The sequence below is a fragment of the Astyanax mexicanus genome, chromosome 2, assembly GCF_023375975.1.
Source record: "Astyanax mexicanus isolate ESR-SI-001 chromosome 2, AstMex3_surface, whole genome shotgun sequence".
In the NCBI taxonomy this organism is placed as follows: Eukaryota; Metazoa; Chordata; class Actinopteri; order Characiformes; family Acestrorhamphidae; genus Astyanax; species Astyanax mexicanus.
The window spans coordinates 56,166,029-56,192,528 of record NC_064409.1 but is presented as its reverse complement, the minus strand read 5'-3'; the positions used below and the strand labels follow the sequence as shown (position 1 = coordinate 56,192,528).

The following is a 26,500-nucleotide window of genomic DNA, read 5'->3' as shown; positions in this document are numbered from 1 at the left end:
TCTTTTTGATACTTTCTCTGTTTATCTCTCTCTTTCTCTGTCTCTGGTTATCTTATTTTTTTGTATAGACAGGTCTTTAAATTATTTTGGATTAAAAGTAAAAGTCTCTCTGTCTCTGTTTCTCTGTTTCAGGTGACCCTACAGATACGGACTACACGGCTGTAGGCTGTGCCATCACCACCATCTCCTCTAACCTGACGGAGATGTCTAAGGGTGTGAAGCTGCTGGCGGCTCTGATGGAGGACGAGGTGGGCAGTGGTCAGAACCTGATGTGTGCAGCCAGGACTCTGACCGGGGCGGTGTCTGACCTGCTGAGAGCCGTGGAGCCGGCGTCCGGAGAGGTATTCCTGCACGCTCGGTCCGCTAGCGTTCAGTTACTGAGTGGAACTGTTTACTAACGCTAATGTGCTTTTCCAGCCCAGGCAGACTGTGCTGACAGCAGCGGGCAGCATCGGTCAGGCCAGCGGAGACCTTCTGCGGCAGATGGGAGAGGGAGAGACTGACGAGAGATTCCAGGTCAGTCCTTCACCTCTACCTGTCACTCTCACTGTCTCACTCCATCCAGCAATTCTGCCTGTCTTTCTATAACTGCTCATCATGCACAATGTGTCCACCTCAGAATCTGCACCTCTCAGAGACACCAGCCGTGCTGACACACACACACACTTATCCTTCTGAGACCTGTGCCTGTTTTTATAGTGAATAGTGTTTAGATTTGTTATTCAGTAGCTGTTTTAATAATAATGCATAGCAAAAAAATCATAGTGGTAAAAGTCATTACATTAACACACACAAAATATATTCAGGAAATATATTAAAAAAATCCCTAAATCAAGTGCAAGTGGAGAGTTCTTACATTTATTTAATTTTTATTTCACCACAGACAGTATAACCCCTTAGATATTGTTAGTTTTGTCTGGTCAGCTTCATTCCAATTGTTTATATACACTACAGCTTATTGCCAAAAGTATACGCTCACCCATCAAAATAGTTATATTCTTGTTTCAATCACTTCCATGGCCACAGGTGGATTAAACCAATCACCTAGGCATGCAGTCTGCTTCTACAAACATTTCAGTGAAAGAACGGGTCGCTCTCAGGAGCTCAGTAAATTTCTCAATATTAAATCTTCCACAGTCAATTGTCAGTGATATTATAACAAAATAGAAGTGACTGGTAACAAAAGCAAGCCACATGAACAGGATTTCGAACCGGCGATCTCCTGATCATAGTGGTAGTGCTTACCCCGCTAAAATTACAGAGTGGAGGGGCTTCGAGTGGTCCAGCAGCCTATATGCTGCCACTATGATCTGGAGATCGCCGGTTCGAATCCTGTTTATGTAGCTTGCTATCAGCTGCCGAAGGCCTTAGAGAGCACAAGTGGCCTTGCTCTCTCTGGGTGGGTAGATGAGATTCTCTCCCCACATCACTCCAAAGGGTGATTTCCTTCGCATGAGGCGTCTGTGAGCTGATGGATCAGAATCGAGTCGTTGCGCTTCCTCAGAGCGCACTGTAATTCTACTCGGCAATGCTGCATCAGCAGCAGTTCCAAAAAAAGAGGCAGAGTCTTGACTTCATATGTATCGGAGGAGGCATGTGCTAGTCTTTACCCTCCTGGTGTTGGAGCATCACTAGTGATAGGGGGAGTCCTAATGAGTGGGTTGGGTAATTTTTAGGGGAGAAAATTTTGAAAAAATAAAAAAAAATATTTAAAAATGACAGAGCGGGGTCAGCAGGTGCTGAGGAGCATAGTGCACAGGTCACCAACTTTCTAAAGACTCAATCACTACAGACCTCCAAACTTTACATAGCCTTCAGATTAGCTCAAGAACAGTAGAGCGTAGAGAACTTCATGGAATGGGTTTAAACGGCTCCATTTAAGCCTCACATCACCAAATGTAGTGCAAGCAAGGGGATATTTTTGGCAATGACAATAAGCAAATATCCATTCCTGATTTCATATATATAATAGTATATAAATATATAATATATGAAATATTTACAACTTTGTAATCTTGCTATTTCTTCTAACAATGCTAGCAGAATACTAAGCAATAGTCTTATGGTGTACAGAACTATGGGGTTGTCAATGCAGATGTTACATGTATAAATATAATTAAAACCCTTTTTTGGCATATTTAACAGCTTAATGCTGACCGCTAAGTCACCACTGCATTAGCTGCTGAGAAGAGCACATGGTTTGAATAAAACCACAAGGTTTAAGGAGTCAGAATGTATTAGGCTCTAAAATTGTCATCAGCTGACATTCCTTATCTCACAGTGCTTGACCCTTTAAACCAGTTTTAACAAGTCAGTTAAGCTTTAATGAGTTAATGAAAGTCCACAAGTCCAAGTGCATGTGCCACAAGTCCTCTTTTATACATTTGTCTAGTACACAATATAATTTGCATAAAATGTATGTTTTTTTGTAAATGTATTTATTTAATTTCATTTTACTTCCAAAGGTAACAAAATATTGATAACAAAATTTGATCTGCATAAAAAAACTGCTTAAAAAAATACATTTGGACCCATACTGCGGTTTCTCACTTTCTTAATTGCTTAACTCAAATATACTGATATGCCAAAAGTTATGGGACTGATCATAGTGGTATTGCTTACCCCGCTAAAATGACAGAGTGGAGGGGCTTCGAATGGTCCAGAAGGCTAAGTGCTGCCACTATGATCAGGAGATCGCCGGTTCAAATCCTGTTCATGTGGCTTGCCGTCAACTACCGGAGCCCTGAGAGAGCACAGTTGGCCTTGCTCTCTCTGGGTGGGTAGATGACGCTATCTCTGCTTACAATACATTTGGACCCATACTGCGATTTCGCAGTCTCATAATTGCTTAACTCGCAAATATACTAATATGCTAAAAGTCATGGGATAGTAAACAATTCTAACAAGATGCCACCAGTCATTTGTCTACCAAACACACACATTATGCTGTCCACTAAGGGTGGTAACACCTTCTATTATGTATTTCCAGTACACATGTGATACTGTGGAGTGAGGAATGCTAAATGACCACACGGCTTGAAAAATAGACTGTCCTATCGCCATGAAGACGCTGGCCTGTGTTCAACCTCATTCACAAGATAACACCTCACAACTTATACAACTTATACGTATGGGATTTCCCACGCTGCTTACTAATGTAAAATTTCATAATTGACGTAATGTAGTCCCATGACTTTTGGCATGTCGCTATAATAGTAAATGTTGGGTAACACAGAACAGTAATACTGCAGTTAAAATTTGAAGATAATATCTTTCTGGGATTTCTTATAGTGGTTTATAACCCTTTTATCATTCTTCAACAGAGCGCTAATTCATAAAGTGTGTTAACTGATGTTTCAGGACATTATGATGAACCTGGCTAAAGCAGTAGCTAATGCGGCGGCCATGCTGGTGCTGAAGGCGAAGAACGTGGCCCAGGTGGCGGAGGACACAGTGCTGCAGAACCGCGTGATCACCGCTGCAACTCAGTGCGCCCTCTCCACCTCCCAGCTGGTGGCCTGTACCAAGGTATAGTATAGCACAGTCCCCTGTTCTCCACGCTTAATGACCACACTGCATGCAGGACTGATTATAGACCAGTGAGTGAAGTGAGAGTACAGGCTGAGAGAAAACTCTGTGTTTCTGTTACATTAACATTTCCCTGCTGTGTGGAGAAGTTTCAAATAGTGTAAAAATAGACCCTCAGTCCTCTGCTGTCTTGTGCTACGTGGTGATGATGTGGATAAAATATAGGTTTGGTCATTATTTGAATTTGTACGATTTTTTGACTGGGAAATATTGTGCTATTCTTAACTTTTTAAACCTTTAAAGACCTGCAAAATTGTTCCAGTTATAATATATACAGAATCATCTGTCTAGTAGTAGATACTGAATAATGTATATTATTATTATTATTATTATTATTATTATTATTATTATTATTATTATATTATTAGTTTGCTGAATCATTAATATTGGCTACTGAATCATTTATAATAGTAACAGTTACTGCATCCTTTACAGTACATTATATAAATTTAAGCAGACACTGAATGATTTGTAACAGTTACTAAATAATGTATAGTTGATATATAATCTATAATAGATACTGAATTACATTTAGTGTATTTTGATTTTTTTACACTTGATTAAGCAAACAAATCTTTTATAGTAGATGCAGAATTATTTAATATCTAAATCGTTGGAAGTATTTATTAAATTATTTGTCATAAAAACTGGTTAATTTATAGTAGGTATTATTGTACATACAGGATAATTGTTAAAGATGCCATTTCATAGAAACAATCATTTATACTGAATTACTTTATACTTTATATTTATACTTATATTATCTATAATAGAAGATACTAGTAAAATTCTAAATTATTTATAGTAGATCAATCAAAGTAGATATGATATATATATATATTTTTTTTCCTGTATATATTTTTAGGAATATAATCATATTTTTTAGATACAGAATTATTTGTAAAAGATACTAAGTAATTTGTAACTGAAGCTAAATTATTATTTTAGTTTCTGAATCACTCGAAGTAGATATAGAATAATTCAAAATAAGCCCAGAGATCAAAATGTTACAATATAAGGTAACACTTTACTTGGATGGTCCATTTTATGGCCTTGTTGATGCTTAACTGACATTCAACTAACACTAAATTTAACTTTACCCTATGTTGAATGTAAATGATTCAAAATAGAACCTAAACCTACACATAACCCTAACCTTAACCCTTAATCAACCCTAAAATCTAACTCTACACCTAACCCTAACCCTAACCTTAACCCTTAATCAAGCATAAAATCAAACCCTACACCTACCCTAACCTTAACCTTAACCTAAACTTATATTAAAATATTAAGATTAGAGTTTGGGTTAGAGTTGAATGTATTGGGTTGTATTCAATAGAGAATCATTTACTTTCACCTTTTAGTTCATTTGCATTTAATAGAGATACAGTTGAATGTTAGTTGAATGTCAGTTGAGCATCAAAGAGGCCATGAAATGGACCATCCAAGTAAAGTGTTACCCAATATAAAGTAATAGCCTTGAGAAAAATCTACTTTGCTCAGTTTTCTTCCTTCCTAAAAAAGTGTGTTCATGTCTTGGTTAATCAGCTATTTCTCGCAGTGCCAAACACTGTATAAGCTGCTATATTAAAATATGAACTTATAGCCTTTTCTGTAGACAGCATGTCATCCAGTGGCAGAAACCACAAGCATCTATTTGAGGTTTTCCAGCAGTAAAATCTGGTTTGAGGGAAGTGTGTGATGGTTTAGGCAGGGCAGTTTATACAGTGCTAATTGCTGGGTATAAAATTCCATTACTTGTTGGTTATAATAGCCTCCAGTACAAAACTAAAGAGGCGTATACTGTATGCATCAGCTTTAATAGGCTAATAGTTAATAGGTAAGCATGCATGTATATTTAGATACAGTTACTGCTATGTTTATTGGAAGTAAACAGTGTAATGTACAGTATACCTTAACTTTTATACCTTTTCTCTTTCTCTTGTGCCCCCTGCTGTAGGTGGTGAGCCCCACTATCAGTTCACCGGTGTGTCAGGAGCAGCTGGTGGAGGCTGGGCGTCTGGTGGAGCGTTCAGTAGAGGGTTGTGTGAAGGCTTGCCATGCTGCCTCAGAGGAGGCGGAACTGCTGAGACAGGTGAATGGGGCGGCGGGGGCGGTCAGCCAAGCCCTCAGTGATCTGCTCCAGCACGTCCGCCACTACGCCAGCTGTGGAGAGCCCATTGGCCGCTACGATCAGGCCACTGACACCATCATGACGGTCACTGAAAGCATCTTCACCTCCATGGGAGACGCAGGTAGGATGGCAGATCCCTGTTACTCTACCAAAGGTGTCTTTTTTAGTGAAGCATTTAGACAATTTGCCGATGATCCCTTTAAAGCAAGATTATGGAGCATTTCACCCTATGGCAACAGTTTTATATAGACTTGTTCAAGAGAAAATAGCGCCACCACTGTTGCTACTTTAGACTACTGTTTACTTTAGCATGCTAAAGCTGCACAGCTGCACTGTGTAACTCTGGTGAAGCAGACAGGACATTGCTTGTGAAAGCTGCATTACCTTGCATTACCCAAGTCATATTTATGTTAAATCTTGTAATATTATGCTACCGCTTCAGTTCACATGCATCTCTTGCAAGCTTGTCCAGAAAATGCATGTGTAAAGTATGTCTTTAGGTCTGACTCAAAGCATAAATTACACTTAAGCTCTATCCGGACGGGATTAGTTTCACAGGGGGACGTCTGTGAAAAATACTTCATACTTCTTCTCAGTGATAAAACTCTTGCGTCCGGACTGCAACTGAAAAAACAGGAGGATCAGTGAGTTTTTTGGCTTTCTCAGTCACATGACATCGTGTTCAGTAGCTCCTTCATTTCCACTCGCTGTTGTGTTTGAATGGATCTCTGTGGAAACACGCACCCAAAGTGTAATTACAGTGTGTAGCAGTGGACAAAAAGCTATTTTATTAGACACACAGAGATGTGTGTCTGTAAGCCTGTAATTTTCTCAGAGGATGTCTGTGAAAAACACATAAATGGTCGCTCCGGAAGGGAATAAAATCACAGAGGACCCACCAATAAAAGAGAAAATTACCCCAGAACCCCCTAAGAAACTAATCCTGTCCACTTTGGACTTTAGTCAGAGACTATAGGGGGTAAGAATATAAAATTTCATAATAATTTCATAATAAATTTCATAATAAAATCACATAATGCTGCTTTAACTCAGTAGAACCTGCCACCTGAGAAGGTACAAAGTGTGTGTGTTCGTGTTCAGCATAGTAAAATGCTGCACACATGCCGGCATGTGTAACTAAAGCTTTCCCTGCTCTGCATTATTTATCACTATAAAAAGCAGCAAGACACTGTCTTTATTGCTGGATGTGCTGCATTTAGAACAGAATTCACATTCATGAAGGCTTATTGATTTTTTTCTTTCTTCATTAATAACCATAAGGGTGTCTGGTCTGTTTTTGTCTCATACTTTTTTAGATTATTTTTTTTAGCTTTTTCAGATCATGGTATTTACTGATCTGATCTTTTCAAATCAAATTTAAGTCATGTTTATATGTGGACCTAGATCAGATACTCATATCTTATTTGTGGGCATGTGACATGTATGTGAGCAGTGTGATTGGATTTTAAGCGTCTTATTTGCCTGTACACGTGTTGTTGGCATCAGCCTGAGCTAGTGTTGTGGATTTTGTTTGGATTCCCTGCTAGAATCAGACTCCCCTAATGGAATGGGCACATCAGAATTCATCATGAAATCCAATTTATAAATATATAGATTTCATAACTGATGTTGTGGCAAAGCAGCTTTACAGAAATGTGGCAGCAGCACAGTGAATCTGAGGCAAGTAAAACTCCCTCAGAGCTGGAGGAGGAAGAAACCTTGCGAGGAACCAATGCTCACATGTACCTTGTACTATCAATATCAAGATACAACTGCAGTTTCTGCAGTTTAATTCTATAAACTATGGACAACATTTCTTCCAAATTCCAAATAAAAATATTGTCAAATGAGAAATGGCTGAAATAACAAAAAGATGCAGAGCTTTCAGATCTCAAATAATGCAAAGAAATCAAGTTCATATTCATAAAGTTTTAAGAGCTCAGAAATTAATTTTCAATCACAGTTTTCATGCATCTTCGCATGTTCTCCTCCACCAGTCTTACACACTGCTTTTGGATAACTTTATGCCACTCCTGGCGCAGAAATTCAAGCAGTTCAGCTTGGTTTGGTGGCTTGAGATCATCCATCTTCATTATATTTCAGAGGTTTTCAATTTGGTAAAATCAAAGAAACTCAAAAATTTTATTTGGTCGCCAGTGGTTTTCCAGAGCTGCATATCTTATATATCTATACTATAAGGGGGCCCATCCTCCTCTAGTCAGACAACTTATAAATGAATTTTAGAAAAATTCTTCTTAGAGTTCAAATAAACATTGATGTAATCAGAAGTTGAGAGTAAGCATCTAATCTGAGGCAGGTGGCATAAACTGGGTGGTGGAAAGCTGATGTATTAATAACTATGAAAGTCTATTAATATTAAGTTTTTCTTCACAATAAACAACAAAACACAGCTTGAGGGGAGTCTGATTCAGGCTGGGAGTTGGTATCTGGTGCAACATACTGTAGGCAGGAGGAGCAAAAAAACAGAGGCAACGTGGAAAAATGTATCAATGTGCAAATGTAATGCTATTATATGGATAGATGTTTAAATTACAGACATATATTTTTAATTAACGCTTAATTTGTAAGTTTTTTGGCTTTCTCAGTCACATGACATCATGTTCAGTAGCTCCTTCACTTCCACTCGCTGTTGTGTTTGAATGGATCTCTGTGGAAACACGCACCCAAAGTGTAATTACAGTGTGTAGCAGTGGACAAAAAGCTATTTCATTAGACACACAGAGATGTGTGTCTGTAAGCCTGTAATTTTCTCAGAGGATGTCTGTGAAAAACACATACATGGTCGCTCCGGAAGGGAATAAAATCACAGAGGACCCACCAATAAAAGAGAAAATTACCCCAGAACCCCCTAAGAAACTAATCCTGTCCACTTTGGACTTTAGTCAGAGACTATAGGGGGTAAGAATATAAAATTTCATAATAATTTCATAATAAATTTCATAATAAAATCACATAATGCTGCTTTAACTCAGTAGAACATGCCACCTGAGAAGGTACAAAGTGTGTGTGTTCGTGTTCAGCATAGTAAAATGCTGCACACATGCCGGCATGTGTAACTAAAGCTTTCCCTGCTCTGCATTATTTATCACTATAAAAAGCAGCAAGACACTGTCTTTATTGCTGGATGTGCTGCATTTAGAACAGAATTCACATTCCTGAAGGCTTATTGATTTTTTTCTTTCTTCATTAATAACCATAAGGGTGTCTGGTCTGTTTTTTTTCTCATACTGTAAATGTAAATGTAAATGTTTCTTACCTAAATAGTCACGTCTAAGCTGAATCATTGTGCGCTCTGAAATGTACCCCTGTGGTCTGTACATAGTGCACCTGATGTAAATAGTGATGTGATAATCAGCCAATAGCAGGAGGGCAGTGCTAAAGGGCAGTGGCTATCTGACAGGCAGCCAGCTGGTCAAAGCACCAAAAGCCTTGAGCCCTGATGCCTGAACTGCAGGCGGCGATCAGGTTTTTTTTTATGACTGGAGGAGGTTTATTTAATAAAGAAGATCTCAGTATGGACCACGCTACAATAATACACCATGGGTCAATAAAGCCTTTCTGTCTGATCCTCCAAGCAAAGCATATCTGTGTTGTGACTTAAAAGGACAAATATTGCTTTTCCATCTTCAGCATTGCATCAGAAAGGAAAACTGCTGTAGCATGTTTCCCAGTAGAGGATTTCCACTCGTTTCCCAGCGTGTTCCTGTTAAAAGCGTTCTCACACTCCACAGTGCTCTGCACTGAGCGGCCATTTAAATACCTGTCAATAAATGCTAATGAATGCTAATGTGGCCAGGGGAAAGCTCAAAGTTTAGATTCATCAGGTAGATTATGTAGCTTTGTCTTGCTTTGTCCGACGCTCGGCCACTGTTTCAGGTTCTCACTTCTATTGACTTTCTCTGTCTCCCTTAATTCATTTTGTTAGAGCAGGATACTGTGGCTGTGGTGGCTCTTAATAGAATAGCTTGGAGAAGTGAAATGGCAAATTGACATGATTTATTACAGACTACAGATGCAGTAGATCAGCCATGACATGTTTGGGATCTGAGGTTTGCTTCTTTAGAGTATAATTGGAGATTCTAGGCTTAGATTGTCACCAGGGTCTTCTCTGTATAAACTTACTCAAAAACATAAAAAAACATTTCTCAATCCTCTGAAACCGCTTTTAGATCTTTATTTGCTTTACACAGATAAACCGATGTGGTTTAGAACACATTATTGCCAATATTACTGGCTTTAGTCTTTAAAAATGAATATCAACTTGTCCACATTTAAAGACCCTGCTGAGAATTCCAGCTAAAGACCAGACCTTTTGCTGGTAACGAATGGTGGTCACGGTGGATGAAAAGCTTGGCATTCAGGTGAAATCTCTACTACTTAACCAGCTCTTGACCAGCTTAGTGTATGTTGAATTTAATGTTGGTCATTCTGGTTGGCTGGTCTACTTGCTTGGTCATGCTTGTTATGCTGATCCAACCAGGAGGACAAGCTGTTTTCATTTGTCTATTAGCTTGGTCATGCTGGTTTTGCTAGTTTTCTTGCTTGGTCACTCTGGTTCTAGCTGGTCTTTCTGGCTATGCTGGTCTAGAAGCTTGATCACTTTGGTTTTGCCTGTCTGCTAGCTTAAACATGCTGATTTTACTGGTCTGCTAGCTTGGTCATACTGGTTATGCTGGTCCAATAGCTTGGTAACGCATGACGTCTAGCTTGGGGCAGGTTATTTACAAAAATATACCATATGTCTGTTCAACATCTAAGCCTGTGAACCAGCTTGGATACTAATTTTGAATATCCAATTTAAATTGGAAACAAAATGTTTCTGAATGAATCTCTGCATTTTATTTTATTTTTTTATAAATAAATTTGTATTAAATTTTTTTTTTATTTTTTAAAAAACATTGTCAATAGCTTTTGCATATGTAAGATTTTAGCTTGTGTTTAAGCTACAATTGGGGCAGTCTGTTACAGTCCAATATTAATTAGCATTACTAGCATACAGTCTGCTTTCTTTTCTAAAGTAACACTCATCAGATAGCAATCATTTCTTAGCTGTTCAACTGTTTTTGGGGTCACTGATAGATCGTGTTCTTTTGATTTTTCTTTTACCTGACCTAAAGCTATAGTCCGCTATAGAGCGATTTTTTTTTGGTATGGCCATGAGGCTGAAGAACGTCAAAACCACTCTATGCTTGCTGGCTTGTTGAAAACATGTAATCCAAAACCACTACACAGCTTCAAATCTGGTCTCAATCAAGCACACCCGCTCCGAGTAGTTAAAAGAAAACACATGGCGCGGGGAGAACCTGGAGGCTTGGCCTCCTGCTATTCCAGCGAATCAATTTACTATAAAAAGAAATCGGAGCAGTTGATCAGCTGTACACGGTTTCCAGATCCAGAGCTGAAAGTGTTTTGACACCAGTAAAAGAGCACATCCAACTTTGTAGAGGTTACTCATCCCCCACAGAACCAGCGCTCTTCTGAGAGACGCAGCAGCAGCCGTGGTTTTATTTCTGGCTGCGTGTAGGTGTGTGGGAAATCCAGACACTAGACTCGTCTATATAGGCTTGTGTAGATGAAGAGCGGGTACGATTTAAAAGGCTCTTGAATCGATGGTGCTCTTCAGGTCACCTGCGTGCTTTTATTTCAGCGCAGCTCCGGCAGCTTTGATTCCCAATAGAACACTGCTTCAGTACAGCCAGTTTACCCCACATCAAAGGAATGAGGAAAATCTGTTTTCATCTCTTCACTGTAGACCTACATTATATGGACTTTAAATATGATTTTAGTTTATTTTGTGATTGATCTGCTTTGTAATGTATTTTAATGCATTGTTGATTCAGTAATTCCAAGTGATTGAAGGGATGATATTGCGAAGAAATTATATTGCAATAAATCTTTTTTTTTGCGATATACAGCTCTAGAAAAAATTAAGAGACTCTTATTTTGCTATTTTTAGGTATATGCTTGAGTAAAATGAACATTGTTGTTTTATTCTATAAACTACCAACAAAACTGATCACAGTTTTCATGCATCTGGGCATGTTCTCCTCCACCAGTTTTACACACTGCTTTTGGATAACCTTATGCCACTCCTGGTGCAACAATTCAAGCAGTTCAGCTTGGTTTGATGCCTTGTGATCATCCATCTTCCTCTTGAATATACTCTTATTTCTTGAGGTTTTTAATTTGGTAAAATTAAAGAAACTCATAATTTTTAATTTGACTCTTATTTTTTTTCCCCCAGAGCTGTATGTACAAAAAATTGTAGACATTAACATCAGGTCAGAGTTCCTTCATCAGTGTATCTTTAATAACATGGATTTATCAGAATACTAACAGTAACATTAGAATTGTAACCCTGTAGATTGCTAGAACATTAACATTGCTGAAACAGTTACACATAATACTGTAGATTGTACTTCAGTTCAGAAATTGATATTCTAAGATATATATAAATGTAATATTTAGAAGGTGATAAATATGCAGCTGATTATGGTATGAACAATTAAGAAATAATATAAATTCTATCTTGTACTGATTAGAGTGTGTTTTTGTTTTTTGTTTTTTGTGTAGGTGAAATGGTACGGCAAGCCCGGGTTCTGGCCCAGGCCACATCAGACTTGGTGAACGCCATGCGCTCAGACGCTGAAGCAGAGGTAGACGTGGATAACTCCAAGAAGCTTCTGGCTGCAGCCAAACTGTTGGCGGATGCTACTGCCAGGATGGTGGAGGCGGCGAAGGTGAGAAAGGGAATTGCATTTTCTCTCTAGCAACATGAAGGTCATCATGTCATGTTTGGTTTAGCATAAATCGTCTGACAGGAAATGGAATTTTTATCTCGGCTTGTTGAGTTGCTCTACGCTTAATCAATAAAGCCTTTATGCTGTATAAGTGTTTTGATGTGAGTTTTCATAAACTGCTGAGGTTAATAGAGGAAGCCTCCGTTTAATTGTACACTGTTCATTCCGCCCTTTCAAATACAGAAAACAAGTCGAATGGAAGCTATTAATATTTGAACTTGTAAAACGCGGCTTAAGGCTCGTTATATGCTTTTAATCCCTGACACCATATCCTCGATATATCTCATCACAGATACAGGCGAGTAGCAGGCAGTTTCCTAGGCAACGCTGAAAGCTGCTGATGCCTGTGCATTGAATGTAAGCTTTAAGAGAGTGTGAGAGAGAGTAAAAACTAGTATGTATGTGGTGAATTTTCTTTCCTGCAGGCATTCAGTTGTCTTTTAGGCCTAGTTACACAGGTTTTAGTGAATTTTACTGCGACAACAAGAATTTCTGACAGCCAGGACAAGATAATATCTGCCATCCTTATTACAGTTAATAAAAAATAAAAACTGAAATATTCTCATTAAATATAAGGAACTGTACTGATATTAGGTGTTATATTAAACATACAGCAAATGAATAAAATATCCACATAGAAATATGATAAAATATGTCTTAAAAAAAACACAAATCCGTCTGAGAATATGGGCGTGGTCCTAACATTCTAATGAGCTTGATAAGCTATGCATCACACTGACATCTTAAAAACTCCTTGAAAACTACTCAAAACACAAAATAGGGAGACATGGGTGAAATGTTATACATAACTTACACAATGTCCAAATGTTTGTGGACACCCCTTATTTATGAATGCATGAATGAATTCGGCTACATTTAAGTTGCTCAATGCTGAGTTTGAAATGTTCAAATGTATTCAAGACATACTGGAGCTTGTCTAGTCCCTAATGTGAAGTATAGCCAGTAGAATAGAACTTTCTGCAGCAGATGAACATAAACACATATTGTTACCATAACTTATGCCAGTACTAGGAGTGGGTGGTACAACCCTAAAATAATATCACAATATTTTTGCGATAACGATATTGTTGGCAATATGACAGAAAGATTTTTTTAGGAATATAAACTGCAACAAAATAAACGTTAAAGTTTTAGTCATTTTTTGCTTAAATATACTGTAATATAATAAGAGCATCATATGTTAAAACATTGAAACGCTGATTTTGTAAAAAAAAAAATAATAATAAAGTACTATAGCAACAAAAATCTACCACAAAACCAAAGTGTAGCCAATTTAGTGATTTTAGTTTTAGGTTTTTTTTTTGTGTGTTTTATCAAATTTTTACATATATTATTCTGTATAATACAATATGGCACACCCCTAAACAGTACCCATTTGTAATGAGTTGCAGAGCCATTTCAGAATATGTCATGTTAAGATGGGGTTGTGATCATCCAACATCCTGACATTTAATAATGCTTTTGTCACTGAATGTAATGAAACTCTCACAGCAATTCTCAAAAAAAAATCTAGTGGAAAACTAGTGAACAGTAGTAGTGACAGTTGCTCCATCAGAACCTTGATTTAAGACGAAACATTAAATGAGCATATATAGGAATATACAACTTTGGGGGAAAAAACATAAGAGACCCCTACTCTTAAGTTTCTGTTTATAGGTTTATGATTGAGTAAAATGAACATTGTTGTTTTATTCTATAAACTACAACATTTCTCCCAAATTCCAAATAAAAATGTTGTAATTTAGAGCATTTATTTGCAGAAAATAATAAATGGTCATATATATCAAATAATGATAAAGATACAAGTTCATATTCATAAAGTTTTAAGAGTTCAGAAATCAATATTTGGTGGAATAACCCTGATTTTATTCACAGTTTTCATGCATCTTGGCATGTTCTCCTCCACCAGTCTTACACACTGCTTTTGGATAACTTTATGCCACTGCTGGTGCAAAAGTTCAAGCAGTTCAGCTTGGTTTTATGGCTTGTGATCATCCATCTTCCTCTTGATTATATTCCAGAGGTTTTCAATTTGGTAAAATGAAAGAAACTCATCATTTTTAAGTGGTCTCTTATTTTTTTTCTAGAGCTGTATATACAGGAAAACATAAAATATATTTTTAGGTATACAAAACATGTCCACCCAATGCTTACATGGCCAGTTGGACAAATAGACATAAAAACAAATGATTAAATGTTAAAAGGTGAAGAATTTGGTAAAATATATTTTACATTTATTTGTTCATTTAATGCTATTAATGCAGCAGAGAGTGTTTGTCTATACTAAGGTGCCTAAAAGTGCAAGATTAGCCTATTTAATTTAGAAAGAAACCGTGCATTTGGGCTTCTTCGAGCTCCTTTGGGCTTTGTGGCTCTCAAAGCAGTCCTGAAGTGAAGTCAGCAGAGTGTGTGACAGCAGTGTGTGTTATGACAGGGGGCTGCAGCACATCCAGAGAACGAGGACCAGCAGCAGAGGCTGAGAGAGGCTGCAGAGGGCCTGCGTGTAGCCACAAATGCTGCAGCTCAGAACGCCATCAAGAAGAAACTTGTCAACAGACTGGAGGTGAGAGATGAGCACTGCACTACTGTCACTTTCACTTCACTCACTAAATCTCTTTCTGCACTTCTAAACCTCCAGGAGTTTTTATTAGTGGTGGTGAAGTGGTTAATGAAGTGTAGGAATGTGTGATGAAGCCTGAGGAGGACTGAGGTGAAGAGCAATGTCTCCTCATAAAGCTCTATTCATTCACATGGCTGATGACACCGCATTAAAAAATACTGCTTTTATTTAAAAAACGATTTGAAAGTATTAGTGGTACCTGTTGTGATGTTTAATATTCTGTAGTGAAGTATTATATCTCTCAGTGTCACTGGTGTGACAGCATTATTGGAAAACTCTACAGGGCACATCCCGTCTAGACAGCTTGCCTGGCTATTGATCTACAGGCTAATAAATACAATCATGCTAGAGTTAGCAATTTTTTAATCACAGTTGTAAAAAGTAAAAAAAAAATACTACTTTAGTACTTTTTTTAAGTAGGTCTGCCTCTTTAATAGAGTACAGTCAATAATCTGAGACATTTTATTCAATTCAAGAAGTCTATAAAACAAAGACAAAAATGCACAAGAATGAAATTTTAATAGACAATGGATATTCTAAATAATGGGAAATATTTAAAATATATACAGTACTGTGCAAAAGTTTTAGACACTTAATCAAATTACGAAAAAAAAAACTGAAAAAAAGCAAAAAAAAAAAAAAAACGAATTCATGAATACACTAAAAGGCCAAAAGTCTTGGGATAGCAGTATGCTAATGAATCGTGAAGTGTTTCCTAGGGGCCAACTTGGAATTGTTCACACCTGTACTGAGTAAGTTGAGAGTAAGTTTTATCTTGTGTGTGAGGTGAAACACTGGCCAGCATGCTCACAGAAATAGTGCATGAATTATCACAGTTGTGCTAGACCTGATGAATGTGTAGGCAAGATGAATGGGACATTCCATTTCAGAATTCGTAAAGGCATTTATCATTCCTGTATCCACAGTATTGCATGTGCTTTAGAAATACTGTACATCATAGAAAGCATTACCACTCACAGAGTGAGGTGCAGTGGGGTGGTAATGATTGTGACCGGCAGTGTCTGGCTAAAATTGTCCATGCGTACAGACAAGCATCTCTGGCAGAAATCTCATCCACATTCAGTGCAGGAGACTCCACGTGCATACTCTGCAGGCCAGTGCAATGTTCTTTAGCTTCTGTAGGACATGCCAAAATTCATGGGACATGAGATATGGGAAGTTCCTGTGTCATAACATGTGGCATATCAGTGTAGATTTTTTTTCCAGGTGGTTCAGGCTGGTAAAAGCATTAAAAGCTGAATGCCATCATCAAAACATGGGAATCTTTTAGTGAGTTTTATAGTGAAGCATTATTGTTATTATTATTATTATTATATAGTACTGTCACAAAAAAAAAACAGAAATGTTTAACATGTGATTAATTTAAATTCTTTTAATATGTTTAGCTCTTGAGTACAGACCAATAAAACAATAAAATAAAAGTGTTTTATAAAAAAAACAGGCCGTCTTATTCTTTGTAAGTGCAGTGTTGTTTAAATTAATTAAATCATATGAGCACAGGGACTGATTCATTCTATTCCACTTCTATTCCTCTGAGGTGCTTTAATACACACAGGTCCTGATGCACTTTGAAAGATAATAGAACTTTCAGAAACTCCCCACTTTTTTTCTGCTTGTTTTCCCCGGAGGATTTCCTCAAACCTGTCTCCTTATCTGCAGTTCACATTGTTATTGTGCAGCGCTCTTATCCCGAGCAGCTAGTCTCAAGTGTTGCTAACTGAGTGGGCTATTTGATTGTCTGCTGCTAGAAGAATGTGTTCTGTGTCCCTGCTGGGACTTCTGTCCTCCGGAGGGATCCGCCAGCGTTCAGAGCCCTCTTTTTGCCCTTCCCTCGTCAACAAAGATGGCATTGTTGGTGCGATGGCCTTCTTTTCTCCTCCCTCATCATCCTTCCTCCTCCACAACACAGAATGCCTCTTCTTTCTGCCAGTTTTGCCTCCATTTTGCTGAGCCTTCACAAGCTCAGGAGTCACTCAGCAGGCACGCGAGCCGGAGCGCTGTATGAATATTTGACTGTACTTTTGAAAGTGTAATCATCAGCATATTAAAAGAAGGCAATTGGATGCAGCAGTTGTCTGAGAATAAAGAGCGAGCAGATCAAAAGCATCAGAAGATCACAGAAACATTTCAGACACTCACACTTCCCTCTTATTCATCATTGTATTCGCTGTTTTTTCCCTTTAAATCTGCATAGGAACACTTTGTAGTTCCGTAATTACAGACTGTGGACCATCTGTTTCTCTATATCAGGGGTCTCTAATAGACGGACCGCGGTCTGGGTCCGAACCCAGACATTATCCAATCCGAACTGAAACCGATAAACTACAGAGAAGGATTTAATTTTGACAGTGTTCATTTAAAGCGGCGTAACTTCTTTTGTTCACACTGCAGCGACACGGCATCACTCCCAATCGCTTTCTCTGCCTTTCTCTCGCCGCTTTGGGGCGTGTCGCCTGAAAGAGCAAGCAGTTTATCTGCCACCAGCAAGAATGTGTAGAGTTGTAGTTCAGTGCTGTGTATAAATGAGACACTGTTCTTTTTTTTTATCGCCCGGTGAACCCTGCTAAAACATCCAGTTCAGGACCAGCTGGTCCTCCGTCTCTGTTATCTTACAAAGGGGTTTCTTAAAGCTCAAAAAAGCCTGAAAACGCTGTAATCAGCCTCTCCTCCGTTTTCTCACTTTGTAGTTCAGCCTGCGGTGTGTGTGGTGCTGAAGTCCTGTCTGCGTGGCGCTGTTTGTCTACCGCTCAGCGAAACTCGCTTCTCATTTGCATAAAGTTGAAAATATCTCAACGCTTTGCTTCGTTCACGCCGCTACTGGTCAGCGTTCTCTGTTCTCTGCCACCGCTCTCCATAGAAAAGAGTGGGAGGTGGCGCAGTGTGTGTTTTGCAGCGCAGTAAACACACACACCAATCACCTGTGGTGTAAGATCATCAAATGCTCTTATTTGCCAATCAGATCTGTGCAGACCGCTGCCCCAGCTAGTGAATTGGGATGCGGCCAAGAAAAAACGCCTTTATAAAGAGATAGGGAGCCCAAGAAAAACGAGAACGAAAGGAAACTAAAGACAAGAGTTCAAACAACCCCACAGGACAGATGATTTTTATATATATATATACCTTGGACTGACGAAATTTTCTCCATCTGGACCGTACTGACATCTAATTAAAAACCCTTGCTCTATATACTTTAGTACATTTATTTTACCCTTTCCTTTAAGTGCACCTCCACAGATTAGTGTATTATTTGGTTGGTGGCAGCACTGCAGCAGTAACACTGGCAGGGTGGTGGTTGGTGTGTGTTGTGCTGATACAAGTGGATCAGAGACAGCAGTGCTGCTGGAGTTTTTAAACACTTTAAACACAAACCAACACAAACTGTGCAGCAACATATGAGCTTCAGTCTTTGATTTTACTTCTACAATGTGGATCATTACAGCACATCACACACTAAAGACCCAATCCCATTCCTCTTATGTACCCCTACCCTTTGCTTTCGAGTGTAACCCCTACAAGTGGAAGGGGTGAAATCCTTCCCCTAAGAACTGAGAGGAGCCTTTAAGCACCCGATACGTCATCAGCAGTCGTCGACTGGTTTTCTGTAACAGAAGTGCTGAGTTTTGCTGACATGTCCATCATGCCATCTTCAGATGTGGTGATTTCTCTTGAACCTGCCGGGCTGATGTGATAGAATTGGAGCGCTAAAGTTCAGCAACCTATCTACTGATTAACTAGTTAACATTTGAGCATTGTATATGTTCAGAAAGGGAGCAGATGATGCAGCAATTATGATTATTATCAGTAGTAGTGGTAGTATTGTCCTTTCCTTACTTCCTCTAACGAGGACCTGAAATTGGCTGTAATTAGCCGTCTGTCGCACCATTTAAGGAGGACTGGGAAAATTAGCTAGCTGACTACATACTTAAATGAACCACTAGCAATATTTTATGAACTTGTTATGAAGATAATAGTCATAAAACATTGAAACTACACATTAAACTATGGAAATGTAACAGTTAAAAGACCTAAATTTGTTGATTTCTTTGGTCGTTTGTGCCGCCATATTGCCTGTGGTTCTTAGTCCTCTGTTTTGAGTGAGCCTCTGAAAAATCATCATTCAAAGGACTATTTAGCCCTTTTAACACTTCCCCTCCCCCTCCAGCCTTACAAGACTTAAGACACCCTACGCCTAAACAGTAGGATAACTGTCTATAATTTTAGATCTACAAAGTGTGCAAACATGAATACAAATGAATGTACTATTCTGATTGGACTGTACTTGATAATAGAGTCCATTTTGTCTTCAGACTGCTACTAGTGCTACAAGTAAAACATGGAATAGATATTTGCTCCATGTGTATTTACTTTGTTTACAGAGTTGTAAGAATAATGAGAGATGATTTTATTTTATTATCTGATTCAGATTGCTGCCAAGCAGGCTGCAGCAGCAGCTACTCAAACCATCGCAGCTGCTCAGAATGCAGCTGCCTCCAACAAGAACACCGCCTCGCACCAGCAGCTCGTGCACAGCTGCAAGGTACTGTTTCATTTCATTCATTAGACTCAATGTTCGTTATTAGTATTCATTACTTCCACTAATTCATTAGTTCTGTCATGTTCATTATCGTAATGCTCTGCTGAATGATGGTTGCCGAAAGGTGTTGTTGTTTTTTTGTTGTTTTTTTATCTGAGACTTATTTGTGTGTTTGTGTGTCTGTGTGTTACCGAAGGCTGTAGCAGACCATATCCCTCAGCTGGTGCAAGGCATGCGAAGTAGCCAGGCCCAGCCAGAGGACTTGAGCGCCCAGCTGACCCTCATCATCGCCAGTCAGAGCTTCCTACAGGTGCAGCCTCAACTACTCATATGCTGGGTTTAGCTACACTCTTCACTCTGTCTGTATTTATTTCCTTTACCTCTTAAAGCTGGTTACTCTTAAAGATGATTGGATAAAGTGTGTTCTATTTTATTTTGTTTACTGCTAACTGCTCGTACATTAGCATATTAACGGTGAAGAATCATCAGCTAAAATGTGGCTTATAATCAAAGCAAAATCAAAGCTGCTTTATTTATTATTAAAATAGACTACTGATAGTTTGTTATTCTTTTGTTGTATAACAATAATCTATTGTTCTTCTATCAAATGACAGTTCTCTATCTTACATCAATGATCTGTTTCCACTCCATTACTTCATTCAGCCTTTCCAGCTTTAGCTACAGCCTCACATAACCCAATAGAACACGCTTTATCAAAGGTATTTGAGTCCATTGAGACCATGTGACATAATTATGTCATTGCACAGTAAATAACTACATTTCAGATTGATGTTTACACTATATTTTAATAGTTTTTGGCATGTCTAAATAGTTTCTGTAAGGTTTTGACCGTAAGTCCGGAAACACATGTTGTTTCACAAGTTAATCAAATCATGAAGCTTGTTGTGTTTAAACTCTGTAAGTATTGTAATACTGCACTCAACAGGGTAGTTTTATGCTGTAGTATCTAGAGAGAGACAGCCAACCAATAGAGTGTCTTTACTTAGGATTTCTGAAGCTGGATAGAAGGCTTTTGTCACACGTGCCAAACCACAAGCATAGACACTCGTAGATAATAATTTATTAACAAAAGGGCTAGGCTTCGAGTGGTAGCCAGGGACAGGCAGGGTCAGTTATTAGTATAGGATAGCAGAAAAGGTCATAGGTCATAGGAGTTGTTGTATAATTACCTTTAAAAATAAATAGAATAAGTATATTTATGGGTTTAATTTAGCAATAAAACACCTGAGTTTCATGCTATAATGTGTAATATTGGCCCTGCTGTGCTGCGGTCGTAGGCCCGAGGCAGCAAATGTTATAGCACAAACCTCGAGTGTATTATTGCGATTATAACACAGTTCCATTATCACTGTTTATTGAAAGAGTTTGAGTTAAAGAGGACAAGAAAATATGATCTGTTTGGTTATAAAAACTCAGCAAGTTAAATTATTTTCATTGCTGCTCTGTTTGTAGCTGCGCTGTTTAGCTTGTAAGCTCTGCATCGTTGCTAGGTTACCTGTATGTGGAGAGCTTCGGTTACAGTGCATTACCGGCTGATAGCGGCACTTACAGAACACTTCTCAGCCAAACACATTGCAGGATTGGAACTTACTGTGGTATATTTGTAAATAATTATATAACCTCTGCAACTAATGTCAATTAAAATGGTAAATCTTTTTTGTTATTGTTTATATTTACATGACTGTGACATGCTACTTGCTACTGATTGTAATATTTTATTTATTTATTTTTTTAAAGCCTGGCAGTAAAATGGTGACCTCATCAAAATCAGCCATTCCTACAGTAACTGATCAGGCCGCAGCTATGCAACTGAGTCAGTGTGCCAAGAACCTGGCCACCTGCCTGGCAGAGCTACGGACAGCTGCCCAGAAGGTAGCCCCACCTCCTCAGCATTCATTACCCAACCTGGCATTGCAGGAACAATAGTACATTTATATACTTTTATATAGTTTTAAAATGCCTGTTTTCTGTCATTGCCTGCCTTTCTGTAGCATTATGGTAGGATCTGCTTTGTGAATTTTGTGAACTTTGTGCTTTGTGAACTGTTTGTGGTTTCTAGGCACATGAAGCTTGTGGGCCTTTGGAAATAGACTCAGCACTGAACGCAGTCCAGACCCTGAAGAACGAACTCCAGGATGCCAAGATGGCCGCCTTTGATGGACAACTCAAACCTTTACCTGGAGACTCGGTTAGTGCTTTTTGGGCATGCAACGAATTGAGCATAATGTTTTTAAAGAGCTTATATTATACTTTTTCATGGTTGTGTGTCTTTTGTTTTGAAGTCCACATTATAATCTAAAATATTTGAGATTTTTTATGACCAATTTCACATTATAAAATTAAACAGGCTGTGCTTTTAGTGTGGATTAAAATGTAGTGGACAAAATGTGACATTTATGTTTTCTTTAAGAATTTGAACATTAAACAAATGAAATGAGGGCCTCTGAGTGGTGCAGCAGCCTAAACACTGTCACTATGATTGGGAGATCGCCAGTTCGAATCCTGTTCATGTAGCTTGCCATCGGCTGCCGGAGTCTTGAGAGAGCACACTTGGCCTTGCTCTCTCTGGGTGGGTAGATGTTGCTCTCTCCCCACATCACTCCAAAGGGTGATGTCCGTAGCACAAGGCATCTGTGAGCTGATGCATCAGAACCGAGTCGCTGCACTTTCTGCCGAGCGCGCTGGCTACTTAGCAATGCTAAACAGTTTGAAATACGGTGGTGGTTAAATTCACATGTATCGGAGGAGACATGTTCTAGTCTTCACCCTCCTGATGTTGGGGCTTCACTAGTGATAGGGGGAGTCCTAATGAGTGGATTGGGTAATTCACTGTGTAAATTGGGGAGAAAATGTGTAAAATTATAAATAAAATTATTTAAAATATATGAAATATTTGCAACAGCCAGAAATACATTAGAACGCTTAACAATAATCCACTTTGAATAACTCTGCATCAGAAACAACAATCCTCATCACTTCATCATAATATGACTGGCTGAATTGGTGCTGAGGTGTAAATGTGTGTAAGATTTGAATATAATGTATGATACATATGATGCATTTATATATATATATATATATATATATATATATATATATATATATATATATATATATATATATATATATATGTGTGTGTTTGGAATGCATCCCAAAGCATTTGTTAATGGAAAAAAGTCTAATAAATAAAGATTTCATAAAATGGCCCAGTTGAGTGCATTAGCTTGTGTAGGCTTACATATGTAGGGGTTTCTTTTATGGTGACTGCATTTAACTCATTTTCATTTGCCTTATCTCCTGCATTTGTAGTTAGAGAAGTGTGCTCAGGACCTTGGAAGTACCTCTAAGGCTGTGGGCTCGTCCATGGCCCAGCTGCTGACCTGCGCTGCCCAGGGCAATGAACACTACACGGGTAAGACTACCTGCAGTCATTTGGATTCTAGATAAATCAGGAAAATGTATTACCTATTAGTACCTATTAAAACAACAGAAGATGAAAAAGCACTGTTGTTTTACTGAAGAAAGCATCATCAAATAAACACCAAGTTCTAAATCCCACCTTCATCAAATTCAAATGGCAAGAAGAGTGGAACCAAGAGCTTAACAATAAACTTCATGAATTTCAGCCATTGTTAAGATGGACAATTTACAAGCACAACTCAAGATCAAATCAGACAATCTACACAAGGTGCCGCATAGGTCACGTAAATCTAACACATAGACAATTAATAACAAATGACGAAATACCATCTTGTCAACCGTTTAACATTACAAATACCCAAATATGTGCTGAAGTGGCAATAAAACCAAACAAACAAAAACAACCAACAAACTGTTTTACTGAAATCCAACTCTCCTGTAATTGTGCACATGTATCACACAGGAGTACTAGGGGAACAGGTCATGCTCACAGTTTCTATATTAACTGTAGCTGCAGATGTAACTGTAGATTAACCCTTACTTATAAGCAAAACTATAAGTACCGGTAATTTGAAATACACTTTTTCTGGCTGTGTGACACTCGTGCACTTGAAGGGAAGTACAATTCTGTTGTACAAACCAGTCAGTGTCTAGTAAAGTGAGACACAGCCCAGGTAGGCTCACTAAACTGCAGTGTAAAACCAAAACTAACAGGTCTAAATCACATCAAACTTTGTCCAGACTTTGGTCTGGACTTTCAGGTGTGAAAATGCAAAAACACACTTACTGTAGATTTCGCATCTACAGATGAACCATTGCATGAGCCCTCTTTTATAGTGCGAAGACACATTTTAAATTGCAGCCACATGCGGAACACTGCATGCATCACTTCTGCAGGCATTGGTTCATATCTTCCCACACTCGATATCTTTTAGAGATTATAATACGGAAGTGTTGTTTCCTGGGCCGGCAGACTGGCTGTAACAGTTCTGCTGCTGCCCTCCTGTTCGGCGTGGTGATTTTTCACTCTCCCGGCCGGCTCAGTGGCTGGACTGTAATGCTGTTGCTGAAACGCTTTGCTCTCTTCTCTGCTTGCTCTCCTCGCTTATCCAGCCCCCGCTTCCCAGGGTGCGACTCCCCTCCCTCATTAATCTTATTTTCACTGCATTTAACTTAGCATCAGCAATCAGGGGCTACTTGGCTGGATAATGCAATTTGATGCAATTTGCCTTTGCTTTGGAGTGCAGCCTTTTTTCTTTTTTTCCTCACTTTTTTTTTTGTTGGATGGAAAAGGCCAGCTCTCACATGGAGCCTCCGCTTGCTTGCTGCGTGGCAGTGGCTCATTCAGTTGAATAGCTGGGACAGTTTTGCTTTGGCCCACCCCCCTGAACGAGCTGCTGTGGAGAGTAGTGAAAGCAGGGGCTGATGGGTCGTCGGTTTTCTGCATTATGTTACTTAAGAGCGATAAAGCAGGCTTTGAGTGGAATGGTTATTGCTGCTCTTGTTTGGGCCATTTATTGGACGACATTATGGAGATGGAGGTGGTACAGTGTGAGACCTAAAAGCGCTTTTTCAGTGAATAGTGCCTCTTATCTGCTCTGGGGAAAGTTATGCAACATTGGGAAGCATTAAATGTAATGATGGAATTTATGACAATCGAGGAAGCCTTTCAGGCATGTAATTTCCCGGCTCTGTGTTGTGTGTGTGCGTGTGTGTGTGTGTGTGTGTTCAGGCGTAGCTGCAAGGGAGACTGCCCAGGCTCTGCGCACTCTAGCCCAGGCTGCTCGGGGAGTGGCTGCCTGCACAGCGGAGAGGCAGTCTGCAGCAGCCATGCTGGACTCAGCCAGCCATGTGATGGAAGGCTCAGCCATGCTCATCCACGAGGCCCACCAGGCACTGATCTCACCGGGCGATGCCGAGAGCCAGCAGAGACTAGCCCAGGTCAGGCATCTGCTGCGTCATCCTCGCAGAGTCACCTCGCCTGACCAGATCATATATCGCTGCTGCTGTCCAATGAAAATCAAGTATCTCCAAAACAGCAATTTTACAGGAGAGAGAAAAAAACTTCTAAACTTTAAATGGAAGTCAATGTAAAAAAATATATATATAGTTTTTTTTTTCAGGTCATTTTGAAGTATTTCTATTGGTCTGTTCATCAGTACATTTTGGCACAGTGTAAGGCACAGTTTGTCTGTTCAAATTATGCAGTAAACTAAAAATCTTAAAAAATTGAGTTTTTCATTGGACAGCGACATTTTAAACTATTGCATCAGTGATGTTGCTCCAGATAGTCTTTCTTTTGCATGTGTTTATTGCATAAACACAGTCATGTAACCCCTCTTTCAGCTGATATTCTTAGCTTTAATTTTTTAGCTTATAATTCAGTACTTACTGTTATTTAACTGTGTTAAAATTAACCACAACCAACAGTGTAAAAAATGATTTTATCTTTATGTAACATGATACAAAACTAGCAATCTGATAGGTCTGAGCAGGATGTGCTTCCAGGTCATAAAATACATTTTATCTTTATGTAACATGTAACAAAACTAACAATCTAATAGGTTTGTGCAGGGTGTGTCTCCAGGTTATAAAATTATTTTTATCTTTATGTAAAATGTAACAAAACTAGCAATTTAATAGGTTTGAACAGGGTGTGCTTCCAGGTCATAAAAGGTCTTTTTCCAGGTCACTCTTTCAATGCTCTTTTACAGATAGCACCCCAGGACTGCACACTGCAATATAGACACAAAAAAACACAACACAGCATGCCGACTGAATGGATATTACAGTCAGGGATCATAACATCCCCAGCCTTAATAAAAAATAAATAATAATTCAGTTTATGAAAGATGTAAATTCCAATATTTCTAAAGATTCTTCACAAAAGTGTCATGTTTAAAAAATAAAATATACGCTAGTTTCAGCTCTAAGGATCATATATTTCTAGTGCTTATCAAACTTTGTCTACACATTTACGTTTAAGGTATTTAGCAGACGCCCTTATCCAGAGCTACTTACAACAGTGCTTCGTTGTTACTACAAAATATACATAGCTAATTTGTAGACTAGGATCATGAGATACACAGAGCTTGATCATGTTTTAGGAGACTTTTTATTTATTTATTTATTTTTTATTATTTCTTATGATACACACAAAGGCTTTGAGATTAAAAAAACAAAACAAAAGTACTTGTTCTCATACCGATAGAGGCCGATGTTCAGTCTGGCAGAGAGTCTGTAGTTACTCGTGGCAGAGTAATAGAATGGGGCCTGTGTCATGATCTCTGAATTAGAGAAGAAGAGAAGAAAGCCTTTAA

General features: G+C 38.6%; 1 protein-coding gene across 1 annotated transcript in view; it reads left to right on the top strand.

Moving 5' to 3' along the window:
- tln2b (talin 2b) overlaps nucleotides 1–26,500 on the top strand; it is a 208,370-nt gene that overhangs the window by 121,071 nt on the left and 60,799 nt on the right. The window contains exons 17-28 of the mRNA XM_022672212.2: nucleotides 133–341; nucleotides 418–516; nucleotides 3,361–3,528; nucleotides 5,549–5,843; nucleotides 12,317–12,483; nucleotides 14,999–15,127; nucleotides 19,629–19,742; nucleotides 19,936–20,049; nucleotides 21,498–21,632; nucleotides 21,820–21,948; nucleotides 23,070–23,172; nucleotides 24,913–25,121. Of these exons, the coding sequence (XP_022527933.2) occupies nucleotides 133–341; nucleotides 418–516; nucleotides 3,361–3,528; nucleotides 5,549–5,843; nucleotides 12,317–12,483; nucleotides 14,999–15,127; nucleotides 19,629–19,742; nucleotides 19,936–20,049; nucleotides 21,498–21,632; nucleotides 21,820–21,948; nucleotides 23,070–23,172; nucleotides 24,913–25,121 (1,871 nt within the window). The remainder of the gene's footprint in view (nucleotides 1–132; nucleotides 342–417; nucleotides 517–3,360; nucleotides 3,529–5,548; nucleotides 5,844–12,316; nucleotides 12,484–14,998; nucleotides 15,128–19,628; nucleotides 19,743–19,935; nucleotides 20,050–21,497; nucleotides 21,633–21,819; nucleotides 21,949–23,069; nucleotides 23,173–24,912; nucleotides 25,122–26,500) is intronic.